Here is a 13,117-nt window from a genome sequence, read left to right as displayed (position 1 = left end):
GTTTGCGTTTTCTGACACTCACAAAGCTCCCCCCCCCCCACCTTCGACCAGCAACCCTTGCAAGTCTTCTGCTTAAGTCAAACTTTATGACGATTCAGAGATTAAATCATCAGGAGGATTTGGAAAGAAGTTTCAAGACTAGCAAAATTTCTCAGTACAGAAAAGTCATTGCTTGACCAGTGGCGACACCTAGTGGACAGCAAAGGTGTAACACACCCACCCACGGGATTGAGAAAGTCCCACAGGCCAATTCATTTGTGCAAGGCAAAAAGTGTGTGCGTGCGCATGCACACAGACCACTTTCAGAAGGAGATTCTTTTCACATTCAATATCTCATGCACCATATGCCTATCCTGCCTCTTTTTTTTTCAACAACAAAATCTCAAAAGCAATGAACACATCAAGAGGAACATGTGAAGCTGCCATATACCGAGTAAGATCATTAGGGTGCATCTAGCACAGGGGTCAGCAAACATTTTCAGCAGGGGGCCAGTCCACTGTCCCTCAGACCTTGGGGGGAAGGCGGATTATATTTTGAAGAAAAAAATGAATGATTTTTGCCCGGCCGAAAAGAGGCCTGAAGATGCTTCGCTTTACTAGTCCCAGCTATCGTCCCAATAGCCGCAGTTGGACTTCTCCAGCCAGCCAGACGCCATGGCGGGGTAGGAGGCTGAGTCGGCCGGCAAAGACAGAAACAGCAGCCCCGGAGGAGGAGCTGCGGGCAGAGGTAGGAGAACCGGGGCGTTGCCAGAGCTTTTACCCACTACCTGCTGCTGCTGCTGCTTCCTGAGAGGCACCGCAGAGAAGAAGACAGAGCCGCCCTTTAACCTACAAGCAGTGGCCGCGGCCACCGCAACGAACCGCCTGAACACCATGGGAGGAATGAAGGAGGGAGGGAGGGAGGCGGAAACGAAGAAAGCGCGCGAGGAAGCGGCATGGAAAAGGGGCGCGGAGAAGGAAGGGCTGAGGGAGAGGGAGAAGAAGCAGGAGGAAAACGCAGCAGCCACCGGTGTCACAGGCCCCCTTCACAGCACCGCCCTGCTGAGGCGGACAAGCCAACTCCCGCCATTGACAGGGCCTGGCGTGGGACAAGATTGCTCCATCTCTGAGGAGAAAAGCGCCGCCCTGTGAGGGAGAGGGAAAGAACGTGTGCGCTGGCGATCCACACGGCGATTCCTGGACTGTCCGCAGACCAGATCTAGAAGGCAATTGGGCCTGATCCGGCCCGTGGGCCTTAGTTTACCGACCCATGATCTAGCACAATGCTGTTGACAGTGACTGGCAGCAATGTGTCTCCGGTGCTTCATTGCAAAACAACATCAAACCTAGCATTACGTAAAATACATTGAACAAACACACAAAACGTAACCGGCTGTGCATTCACATAAACAATTCTCTCCTGTATTTTTATACTTCTCTTGCACATTATCAACACATAAAGTACAACAGTGTAAGCAGACGTCCCAATAGATCAGTTCATTCACAGAGTCCAAATATCTGCTAGTTTCTGTTCCACGTACAGTGGTGCCTCGCAAGACGAAATTAATCCGTTCCGCGAGTCTCTTCGTCTAGCGGTTTTTTTGTCTTGCGAAGCAACCCTATTAGCGGCTTAGCGGATTAGCGCTATTAGCGGTTTAGCGGCTATTAAAGGCTTAGCGGATTAGCGGCTAAAAGGCTATTAGCGGCTTAGTGGCTTAGAAAAAGGGGGGGAGCGGGAAAAAATCGGAACACTCGCAAGACGTTTTCGTCTTGCAAAGCAAGCCCATAGGGAAAATCGTCTTGCGAAGCAGCTCAAAAACAGAAAACTCTTTCGTCTAGCGGGTTTTCCGTCTTGCGAGGCATTCGTCTTGCGGGGCACCACTGTGTCTTTGTATGTTCATAAAATCCAAATGGGAGCTTACTATAGTTCCAGAGAATCTTGACAAGGATTTCCGGAATAATGCCTTGTTTCGCCGTCCTGGGCTTTATCAGTTGTATGTGTTCATATGTTTTATATCAAGATAATGGAACTTATGAGATAGTGGTTTTGTGTTGATAATGCGCAAGAGAAGTATTTGATACCGTGATAAAAATACAGAAGAGAATTGTTTGTGTGAATGCACAGCCGGTTACGTTTTGTGTGTTTGTTCTCCGGTGCTTCAGACAGGGAGTCCTTCCCAGCTCAATCAGAGACAGAACCTGGAGCCTTCTGCATGCACCCTGGGTAATCTCCCACTGAGCTACAGCCCTGGCTCTAAGCAAGAAAATTAAGATTCCAGTCCTCATGTTTCTGAATAAAGGGATGGTTTAAATGGGGACCCAGGAAGGTGGCTTATACCAAGCCAGGCCATTGTTGCATCTAGCTCTGGGTTAGGCTGACTTTTCCCTATTTTCTCCAAGGAGCGTACTCCGTTCCCTTGCACCCCAGGTCAGCCCTTTAGCGGGAGAAATAATTTTCCTATTTTATATATTCGCTTCCTTCCACCCCACCCCCGAAAGGGAAGCAGGTGGGATGTAACGAAACACCGCAACCACAAAACACACACAATTTAGAAAGGATAGATGTCCACTTGCAACCTTTTCTTATAATAGGGTTATAATAACTGACGGAGCATTTCCCTGGGGGTTTCCACTGAGCTACAGCTGTTCCTTAAAAATAAAAGTCTGCAGCCTTTATGGTTCTGAAAGCAAGGCTTAATTTCATTAGGAACAGAAGGAACTGCCTTATACCACATCAGACCCTTGATCCATTATTGTCTACAGCAGGCACCCCCAAACTCGGCTCTCCAGATGTTTTTGGGACTACAATTCCCATCATCCCTGACCTCTGGTCCTGTTAGCCAGGGATGATGAGAGTTGTAGTCCTAAAACAGCTGGAGGGCCGAGTTTGGGGATGCCTGGTCTACAGTGATTGCCAGTGTCTTTCCAGGGTTTCAGGCACAGGAAATTCCCTGCCCTACCTGGAGAAACCACTCCGGCCCTTCTGCATGCCAAGCAAGGGCTCTACTACTGAGCCATGTGTCCCTTTCACTTGAGAGAGGGAAGGCAAGGCCTCTCCAGCGGCTCAGCCCAGAGACCAGGGACTTTAGCTTCCAACTCTCTTTACATTCCAGCCAGTTGTTACAAGAACTCCGTAACCTGAAGAACTACAGCTGCAGCTGCTGTTTTCCTCTCCTACCCCCTTTCCCTTTTCTGCCGCATCTTTTCAACAACACTTCCCACCATCGCCCTTCCAACTTACCTCTCCTCATCCAAATACATGTCGTAGAAGAAGCCATTTTCCGTGCTGGGTCCGTGGCACAGGTAGGCACCGTAAAACTGCTCGGCGGCACCTCCTAGAACGTGGGCACTGGAGTGCCAGAAAAGCTGGTAAAAGAGAAATTTTGGGAGAGGTCTAGTCAGGTACGTTGGAACTCCGGGCTCCTTCCCAAGGCAGCAGCACTGCCCCCCTCCCCATTTGCAGAGGCAACCTGAGGACAATGGTCAAAACAAACCAAGGGAGAATATTATTATAAGAACATCAAAAGAGGCTGGCTGCTAGATCAGGCCGTTAAGAAATGTTGTCTGTCTGCAGGCATGGACTCGGTCGAAAGCATGTGATGCAGCTTGGAAAACTATCTGCTTGAAAAGTGCTACTAGACAATCTCCAAGCCTGAAATCTGGGCTGCATCAATAGGAGTATAGCATCTAGATCAAGGGAAGTAATAGTGCCACTGTATTCTGCTCTGGTCAGACCTCACCTGGAGTACTGTGTCCAGTTCTGGGCACCACAGTTCAAGAAGGACACTGACAAACTGGAATGTGTCCAGAAGAGGGCAACCAAAATGGTCAAAGGCCTGGAAACGATGCCTTATGAGGAACGGCTAAGGGAGCTGGGCATGTTTAGCCTGGAGAAGAGGAGGTTAAGGGGTGATATGATAGCCATGTTCAAATATATAAAAGGATGTCACATAGAGGAGGGAGAAAGGTTGTTTTCTGCTGCTCCAGAGAAGCGGACACGGAGCAATGGATCCAAACTACAAGAAAGAAGATTCCACCTAAACATTAGGAAGAACTTCCTGACAGTAAGAGCTGTTCGACAGTGGGATTTGCTGCCAAGAAGTGTGGTGGAGTCTCCTTCTTTGGAGGTCTTTAAGCAGAGGCTTGACAACCATATGTCAGGAGTGCTCTGATGGTGTTTCCTGCTTGGCAGGGGGTTGGACTCGATGGCCCTTGTGGTCTCTTCCAACTCTATGATTCTAGGAATCCGCAATTTAGGCAAATAAGCTCTGTCTGGTGCTAAAGGACAGAAAATGGAAGAACAGGCCGGGGTGCTCTTTTGTCAGACAGCTTTTAAATTAAACATATTGGCCTTTTTCTTAAAGCTTCAAAAGTGAAACTGTTACGGAATTCTAATTCTAAAATGTCTGCTCAATAAGCAAGTCCTTGCTTGGGGGGGGTGGGGGGAAGGTGGCCAACCTAGCCCAGGATCCTGTCCTCGCAGTGGCCAACCAGATAGCCCAATGGGAAGCTTGCAAGGAGGACCTGAATGCAACATCAATCCTCTCACCACTTGTGAGTCTCAGCAACTGGTATTGTTCAGAGGCATTTACTGTCTCTGACGGTAGAGGAAGAACAGTCCTAGACGCTGCTAGTCCCTGACAGTCTCCTCTGCCTCCTCCCTGAATCAGCCTGACTCTCTTTTAAATCTAAGTTGTTGGCCGTCATTATGTCTCATGGGAACGAATCCCAGAGTTTATCTGTGCTCTCTGTGAGGAAGTCCTTCCTCTTCTGGACTCACAGCTGTCCATGGAGGCTAGCTCCACCTGGTACGCAAGCTGAGACCCTACCTGCCCGCAGACTGTCTCGCCAGAGTGGTGCATGCTCTAGTTATCTCTCACTTGGACTACTGCAATGCGCTCTACATGGGACTACCTTTGAAGGTGACCCAGAAACGACAACTAATCCAGAATGCGGCAGCTAGACTGGTGACTGGGAGCGGCCACAGAGACCACATAACACCGGTCTTGAAAGACCTACACTGGCTCCCAGTATGTTTCCGAGCACAATTCAAAGTGCTGGTGCTGACCTTTAAAGACCTAAATGGGCTTGGTCCAGTAGACCTGAAGGAGCGTCTCCACCCCCATTGTTCTGCCCAGACACTGCGGTCCAGTGCCGAGGGCCTTCTGACGGTTCCCTCATTGCGAGAAGTCAAGTTACAGGGAACCAGACAGAGGGCCTTCTCAGTAGTGGCACCAGCCCTGTGGAATGCCCTCCCACCAGATGTCAAAGAGAAAAACAACTACCAGACTTTTAGAAGACATCTGAAGGCAGCCCTGTTTAGGGAAGCTTTCAATGTTTAATAGGTCATTGTATTTTAATATTCTGTTGGAAGCCGCTCAGCGTGGCTGGGGAAACCCAGCCAGATGGGTGGGGTATAAATAATAAATTATTATTATTATTATCTTCTCTGTTCCAAATCTTCCAGCCATCATGGCAAGGAGATAGGAAGAAGCCCAATATAATTTCGAAAGGATGAACACCCCAGGAGCCTGAGGAAGGAAGGCTGGAGGTTGAGGTCTTTCTGCCTTCGCCTACAGAGCAACGTCACCAGACTGGACTTTCCTGGCAAGAATGACCACACCACCCTGACGGAGAAGGCCGCCCACCCGGACATTCCTCCTGAAAGCATCCTCTCCTGGAACACTGGCAACGAGACACAGCTTGGGTTCAAGCTGCCAGGCAGCCTGCCCCTACAAGCTCCTGAAGCTCACAAGCGAAGGTTTGATGCAGGCAACCAGCCCCATGTAGCTCATAGCTGTTCACATGCCTATTCCTTCCTGTAGCGCAGGGTCTGAGGAACCCATTTCTTGGCCAGGGAGGGCAGCTCTTTCTCTTCTCCCCCCCCCGCGCCCCCCACAAAGAAATGCTGACAGGTGGGGAGGGCCACCCATCTGCTAAAGTTAACCAATAGCGGTGGGAGGGGAGAGGTCTGTTTCACCAGCGCCTTCCTCATAGGAAAGGATTCTCTGCTTCTCTTTAGGAGCGTGGTAGATATTTTTATTTATTTTCAAAAACGGTATTAATATAGACTTCCGGAGGCGGCGCGAAATAAGTAATGGCGGTCCTCTTTGCGCTGCGAAGAGGGGCTCCGCAGAAAAGGGTCGTTCGCTGCGGCAAAGCGACGACCCATTAAGATAAACCACGAGCAGAACGAGCTCGTGGCCGTGGGATCCGGCGGGCACCTAGAGCGACCCCCAAAACGAAGAAGGGTCCCCGTAAGGGGGTCCGGAAGCGCGGAGGGGAAGCGGTGCTGTGGATTCATCGCTCTTTCTGCGGGAGTGAAGCCGCGCGGCTGTTGCTGATGAGCGCCGACCTTTCTTCCTTAAGAATTGGATTCTAAATCATCTACTCGTGAGTAGGAAGAGTATTAATTTCGGGACTACAAAGTAAAAATTTGGCTGAAAGCGGGAGACGAGAAAAAGGAAGTCCGTCTCCCGGTAGTGCTTAGAGATCAAAGGCAAAGGAACTGACAAGCTGGAAGCAATAAAAAGGGATTTAAAGACGGGAAGCTTCATGCGTCTGGTGGAGTTGGTAACTGAAGGGAAAGGCAAGCTTTTATTTTTCTATCTGTTACTGTGTTGATTTTACTTGAGGATCCTCTCCCTTACTGGACTTTTAAAACTTAAAAAACCCCAGTCCCGGGCTTGCAGGGGGTAAAAAGCTTCTTTGCGGATACATATACAAAGCTAAAACGGATACATAGAGGCATCATTGGTGGATACAATTAAACAACTGTATCTTGCATCTTCAGATAAACTATTGGGACAATATTGAAAGGGCTTTGCCAGTGGAAAAAAAGTTTTCTTTGAGGACTATTGTTAATTTACTTAACTGCAGGAACTTTAATGGCGACTGAACCTTCTTCCTTCTTTCCTGAACTGTAACAACACTCCCTCTAGTGGAGTTTGGGATTTACAAATTCCTGAGAACCAACTTTGTTTTGACTCTCTGTGGCTTGGTTATCTACTTTGAGGCCTGTCTTTCTCATGGAACATTTGACAGTTTGACCTTGAATCCAAAGGCAGGTGTGGGATGAGTGGTCCACCGAAAACAAGAGCTGCGTCGAAAGCAGGAAAAGGCCAATTAGTACAAACAACTCTGATTTCCCAGGCTCGCAGATCTTCAGTCCCTGCTGTTTTACAGGGAGCTGTACCCTCAGCAACAGCTCCATCTAAGGAAGCTGAACAGCCAACAACTGAGGATATGGCAGCAGGGGGATCTGGAACTCTTTTAGAGGAAATGCTACAACAATTTGCAATTTTGAACAAAAAGGTTGACGACCAAACTGCTAAAATTGACCTAGCTACATCCTCAATTACTAAACTTTCTGAACAGGTGGCTAAGCACTCACAAGATATTGGGAGTTTAAAGGACGCTACATCTGAAAATCGGAAATTGGCCGAGGCTGCGAATGAAAAAGCAGGCCAAGCAATTCAGAAAGCGGATGAATTGAAAGGAGAAGTAAGGCCGCTTTACAAACACGTCAGCGACCAGCAGGCCTACCTGTCTATGGTGGAACTGAGAAACAGGGAAAATAATTTGAGATTACGCTCTATCCCAGAGATTGAGAAAGAGGACTTGACTGGCTTTTTGACAGCAGAATTTTCTAAATTCTGGGGTATAGAAGAAGATACAGATTTTAAAATAACAACTGCATTCAGACTGGGAAGAGTTGCCAGGAAGGACAGGCCTAGAGACTGTTTGATCATTTTAAGGACCAAGCAAGAGAGAGACAAACTACTTGACCTACATTTTAATAAAGCACTTGAGATCCAGGACAGAAGAGCTCAAATTTACAAGGATATTCCTAAACAACTACTGGATCTCAGATCAAACTACACTGACCTAGCTGGGCTTTTGAGAAGCAACGGAATACCCTACAGGTGGGAGTTTCCACAAGGCCTATCATTCAACTACACAGGAAAGAAGATTAAAATCAAAACGAAAGAGGACAGCCAGAAGTTTCTGCACGACCACGGAGAAGACTTGCAGAAGGGAATAGCAGGTCCTTGGCCTCCACCTGAGTCTGGGAAAGTGCCAGCACCCTCGGATTTAGACAAGAAAGAAGACACCCCATAAAGAGCAACAACAGATTAATACAGGATGTCTCTACAGCTGTATAGTTGGAACATTAATGGCGCGAATTCCCCGGAGAAACGCAAAAGGATTTTTCATATTTTGAAGAAGGAACATTTGGATATAATCTGTCTGCAAGAAACCCACGTGACCAGGCTTCACAGGAAAGTGTTAATAAACAAAAGACTAGGCCAAGAATTTATCTCATCAGACAGAGTTAAAAAGAGAGGAGTGGTGATCTATGCAAAAGAGAATTTATCACCAAAATTTTTGTTTAAAGATGAACAAGGAAGAATCCTGGCAATTGAAATACAAATCCAAGGAGAAAAAGTTTTGATATTAGGAATTTACGCACCAAATGAGGGGAAATCAGAATTCTACAAGAAGCTTCATGAGACATTACTGGATTATCTGGACTATTCTAACATCATTATGATGGGAGACATGAATGGGGTGGTCTCTACCTATATGGATAAGTCACAGAACCAGAACCTGACCAAAGATGGAAGACTACCAAAGACTTTTTTCGAACTAACTGACAATATGGATTTGATTGATCTATGGAGGACGAGAAACCCCCTAGGTAAAGAAGGAACTTTCTTTTCTGAGGCCCATCTGTCATGGACAAGAATCGACCAAATCTGGACAACTAGAGGTCTGGCACCTAAGACCACAAGAGTAGAAATCTGCCCAAAGACATGCTCCGACCATAACGCTATGAAAATAGAAATGAGATTTACTACTGCCGATTCCTTCAGATGGAAAATGAATGACAACCTGCTAAGAGATCAAGAGATTGTAAAGAAGGCCCAAAAAACTTTAAAGGACTACTTTGAAATTAACCTCAACACCTCGGTGGAAAAAAGAATAATCTGGGACGCAAGTAAAGCTGTTATGAGAGGGTTTCTGATACAACAAAATACGATCAAGAAAAAACTTTGGAATGGGAAAAAGGATAAGATATTAGAGAAGATAACAGCCGGAGAGAAAAAATTAAGACTGAATCCAAAATCAAAAGAGACTTTAAGAGAAATTAAATTTCACCAGTCACAATATATGAAACTGATCAACCAAGAAGTGGAATGGAAAATTAAACAAATGAACCAAAGATCTTTTGAATCTGCGAATAAATGTGGGAAGCTGTTAGCTTGGCAGTTGAAAAAGAGACAAAAATTAAACTATGTTACCAATCTAGAAGTGGAAGGAAAAAATATTCAGAAACCAGGAGAAATTAGAAAGTGCTTCCAGAAATATTTCAAAAAACTGTACACCCAAGGGCCTGAGGAATTGGCTGAGATAGAACAATTTTTGAAAGATAATGGCTTACCAGAATTATCTCAAGAGAAGAGGTCAATCTTGAATTGTAAAATAACACAACAGGAAATTGAGGTTGCCATACAGAACATGCAGTTAGGCAAATCCCCAGGCCCTGATGGACTTACCTCCAAGTACTACAGGATGTTAAAGGACTACTTGACACAACCATTAGTGGAGGTTTGCAACCAGATTATGGGGGGAGGGAGGGCACCCGATACGTGGAAAGAAGCATTCATCACTCTGATACCTAAAGTGGAAACTGAAAAGACTCAACTTAAGAATTACCGTCCCATCTCACTCCTAAATGTGGATTACAAAATATTTGCAGACATTTTGGCAAATAGATTTAAAAAGGTTTTAAATGAAGTAATTCATAAGGACCAAGCAGGCTTTCTCCCTGGTAGACATTTGTTTGATAACACCAGGAACATTATTGATATTCTGGAACTTTTACAAACAAACATTAACACTAAAGCAGTGTTAATTTTTATTGATGCGGAGAAAGCCTTTGACAATATTTCTTGGAAATTTATGAAGAGAAACTTGGAAGGGATGGGAGTGGGAAGGGGGTTTGAGAACGGAATAGAAGCAATCTATTCCGAAAAAAAGCTAAGTTGATAGTGAACAATGTGGTGACAGAAGAACTTCAGATTGAAAAAGGAACACGCCAGGGGTGCCCCCTGTCCCCTTTATTGTTTATTTCAGTCCTGGAGGTTTTGCTGAACATGATAAGGAAGGATCGGCAGGTACAAGGAATACGGGTCGGAGTGAAACAATATAAACTGAAAGCATTTGCAGATGACTTGGTTTTAACATTACAGGAGCCAGAATCTAGTACAAAAAGAGTTTTAGAACTGATACAGAAATTTGGTCGGGTGGCGGGTTTCAAGTTGAACAAACAAAAAACTAAGGTGTTAGGGAAAAATTTGACAGCTACTGAAACAGAAGAGTTCAGAAGGAAACAGAACTAAACATTGTTAAAAAAGTGAAATACCTGGGGGTTAATCTCTCTTCCAAGAACCTGAACCTATTTAAAGATAATTACGAGAAATGCTGGTTAGAAGTTAAAAAAGATTTAGAAATTTGGTCAAGACTGAAGTTATCCTTGTTAGGCCGAATTGCAGCTATAAAAATGAACGTTTTGCCAAAGATGTTGTTTTTGTTTCAGGCCTTACAGATTGTGGACAGAGTGGAATGTTTTGGAAAGTGGCAGAAGGATATCTCTAAATTTGTCTGGCAGGGCAAAAAGCCCCGAATAAAGTTTAAAATACTAACTGATGCAAAGGAGAGAGGGGGATTTGCCCTGCCGGACTTAAGGATATATTACGAAGCTGCAGCCTTCTGCTGGATGAGAGATTGGATTTTGTTGGAAAACACTGATGTCCTGGATCTGGAAGGCTTTAATAACTCGTTAGGTTGGCATGCGTATTTGTGGTATGACAAGGCAAAAACACATGGAATGTTTAAAAACCATATTGTCAGGAGAGCAATATTTATGGTCTGGAAAAAATACAAAGACTTATTAGAAAGCAAAACTCCGAGGTGGGTATCACCAATAGAGGCCAAGGCTCGGAAAAAACCCAATATGGAGGCCGGATGGCCGAAATATTGGGAAATAATAGAGAACATTGGAGACAATTGGAGGTTGCAGAGCTTTGAAAGGTTAAAGGGTAAGGTGCAAGATTGGTTTCACTATGCCCAAATCAATGAGGTTTTTAAGCTAGATAAAAAAACAGGATTCCAGGTGGAAAAATCGAAACTTGAGACAGAATTGTTAGAACCAAAGACCAAGCTATTATCGAGAATGTATAACTTGCTGCTTAAATGGAACACTCAGGACGAGACAGTTAAATCAGCCATGATAAAATGGGCTCAGGACATTGGTTATAACATCATGTCTGAGGACTGGGAAAGGTTATGGACCACCGGTATGAAGTTTACGGCATGTAATGCCTTGAAAGAAAACATTATGAAAATGGTATACAGGTGGTACATGACCCCAGTCAAGCTTGCTAAGATTTACCATTTGTCCGATAATAAATGCTGGAAATGTAAGGAGGCTGAAGGGACATTCTTTCACCTCTGGTGGACCTGCCCAAGAGTGAAGGCCTTCTGGGAAATGATATATAACGAGTTAAAAAAGGTGTTTAAATACACTTTCCCTAAGAAACCGGAGGCATTCCTCCTGGGCATTGTCGGCCAGAAGGTGTCAAAGAAGGATAGAACTCTTTTCATGTACGCTACTACTGCAGCAAGGATTCTTATCGCTAAGCATTGGAAGACTCAAGATTTGCCCACACTGGAGGACTGGCAGACGCAACTGATGAACTACATGGAACTAGCCGAGATGACTGCAAGGATCCGTGATCTGGGAGAAGAAGCTATGGAGGAGGATTGGAAAAAATTTAAGGACTATTTGCAAAAGTATTATAAGTTATATGAATCTTAAGACGCCGTATGATTTGGAATGTTAGCCCCAGCAACAAAAGTGGTTTATATAAGAAATTGGATAATTTTTATGAAAGAATTAAGGTTTAAATGGGTAAAAATGACAATATGCTATATTTTAAGAGTAAGTGGAAAACAAGAGATTTAAACTTAAACTGCAATTGAAAGTAAAAAAGAAACACATGAAACAAGGTTATAATTTGCTGATAAATTTTATTGTTAAGAATGCATTATGCGGGAGATGTGGGGAAGTCCGATAGAATTCTGAAATAAGTTGATGAAATGGTAAAAAAAAAAACAAAAAAAAAAACGGTATTAATATAAATTTGATATGAACACTCTGCTTATCAGCTGATGAGCAGAGGGTTCAATCCTGCTGCTTGGGCCACACACCATTTCCCTGTGGTGGAGCTGGTAGGCGCCACCAATGAGGAATCAGGGTGTCTGGCAGTGCCAAACCTTGAATTCAGCCCCCAGAAGTTCTGGTATCTGGAAGGGGAGTGAGGCCCTTTCCCGTGCTTGCTTGCTAAACTCCAATCAAGATTTAGCAGCTTCCTTCTCTCTCTTCTGCACAAGCAAAACTCCTCTGGGTACTCACCGCCTGCCCATCCTGAGATTCGAAATCCACAAACTCCAAGCTGGCGTCGCCCTCCAGCGGGCGATCCAGGTCATGTAGGCTCCCATTCACCCGTGCCACCACGGCACCCTGGGCCAGACTCTGGCTGCAAGAGCAGTAATAATAATAACAACAATAATTTATTATTTATACCCCGCTCATCTGGGTTTCCCCAGCCACTCTGGGCAGCTTCCAACAAAACACTAAAACACAATAACCTATTAAACATTAAAAGCTTCCCTAAACAGGGCTGCCTTTAGATGTCTTCTAAAGTGGGAGGTTAGGACATATCTGATTGGCAACTGCCTCGCAACCACAAAGAGAAATGGACCAGATATTTATTTTTATTTATTTTAGGTACTTCTGCGCTGCTTGATATTAAGAATCTCTAAGCGGTGCAGAAACATATTATTATTTTTAAGGTGTGAAGATTGTCTCCAAAAGGCAGAAGCTGGAAGCTGCCTTGTAGCGAGTCGGACTATCTGTCCACCTAGTTCAGTACTGCTCACACTGACTGGCAGAGGTTGTCTAGAATCCCCCAGAGGGGCTCTTTTCCCAGCCTGCCCTGGATATGCCACTGGGGACAGAAACTGGACCTGTCTGCTTGCAAAGCAGATGCTCTCTCCCTGAGCTACGGCC

General features: G+C 45.2%; 1 protein-coding gene across 3 annotated transcripts in view; it reads right to left on the bottom strand.

Moving 5' to 3' along the window:
- The window catches only part of TARS2 (threonyl-tRNA synthetase 2, mitochondrial), a 39,378-nt gene that overhangs the window by 23,358 nt on the left and 2,903 nt on the right, over positions 1-13,117 (bottom strand). For all 3 annotated transcript variants that reach the window (XR_014002695.1, XM_081173551.1, XM_081173550.1), the window contains exons 3-4: positions 12,461-12,584; positions 3,221-3,345 (exon numbers count right to left, since the gene is read on the bottom strand). Coding sequence is in view for 2 of the 3 variants with exons in the window: in XM_081173551.1 (XP_081029677.1) it covers positions 3,221-3,345; positions 12,461-12,584 (249 nt within the window). In the remaining variant the exon portion in view is untranslated. The remainder of the gene's footprint in view (positions 1-3,220; positions 3,346-12,460; positions 12,585-13,117) is intronic.

Source organism: Podarcis bocagei (assembly GCF_964188305.1).
Source record: "Podarcis bocagei genome assembly, chromosome: 16".
Lineage (NCBI taxonomy): Eukaryota > Metazoa > Chordata > Lepidosauria > Squamata > Lacertidae > Podarcis > Podarcis bocagei.
This window is presented reverse-complemented; position numbering and strand designations above follow the sequence as displayed.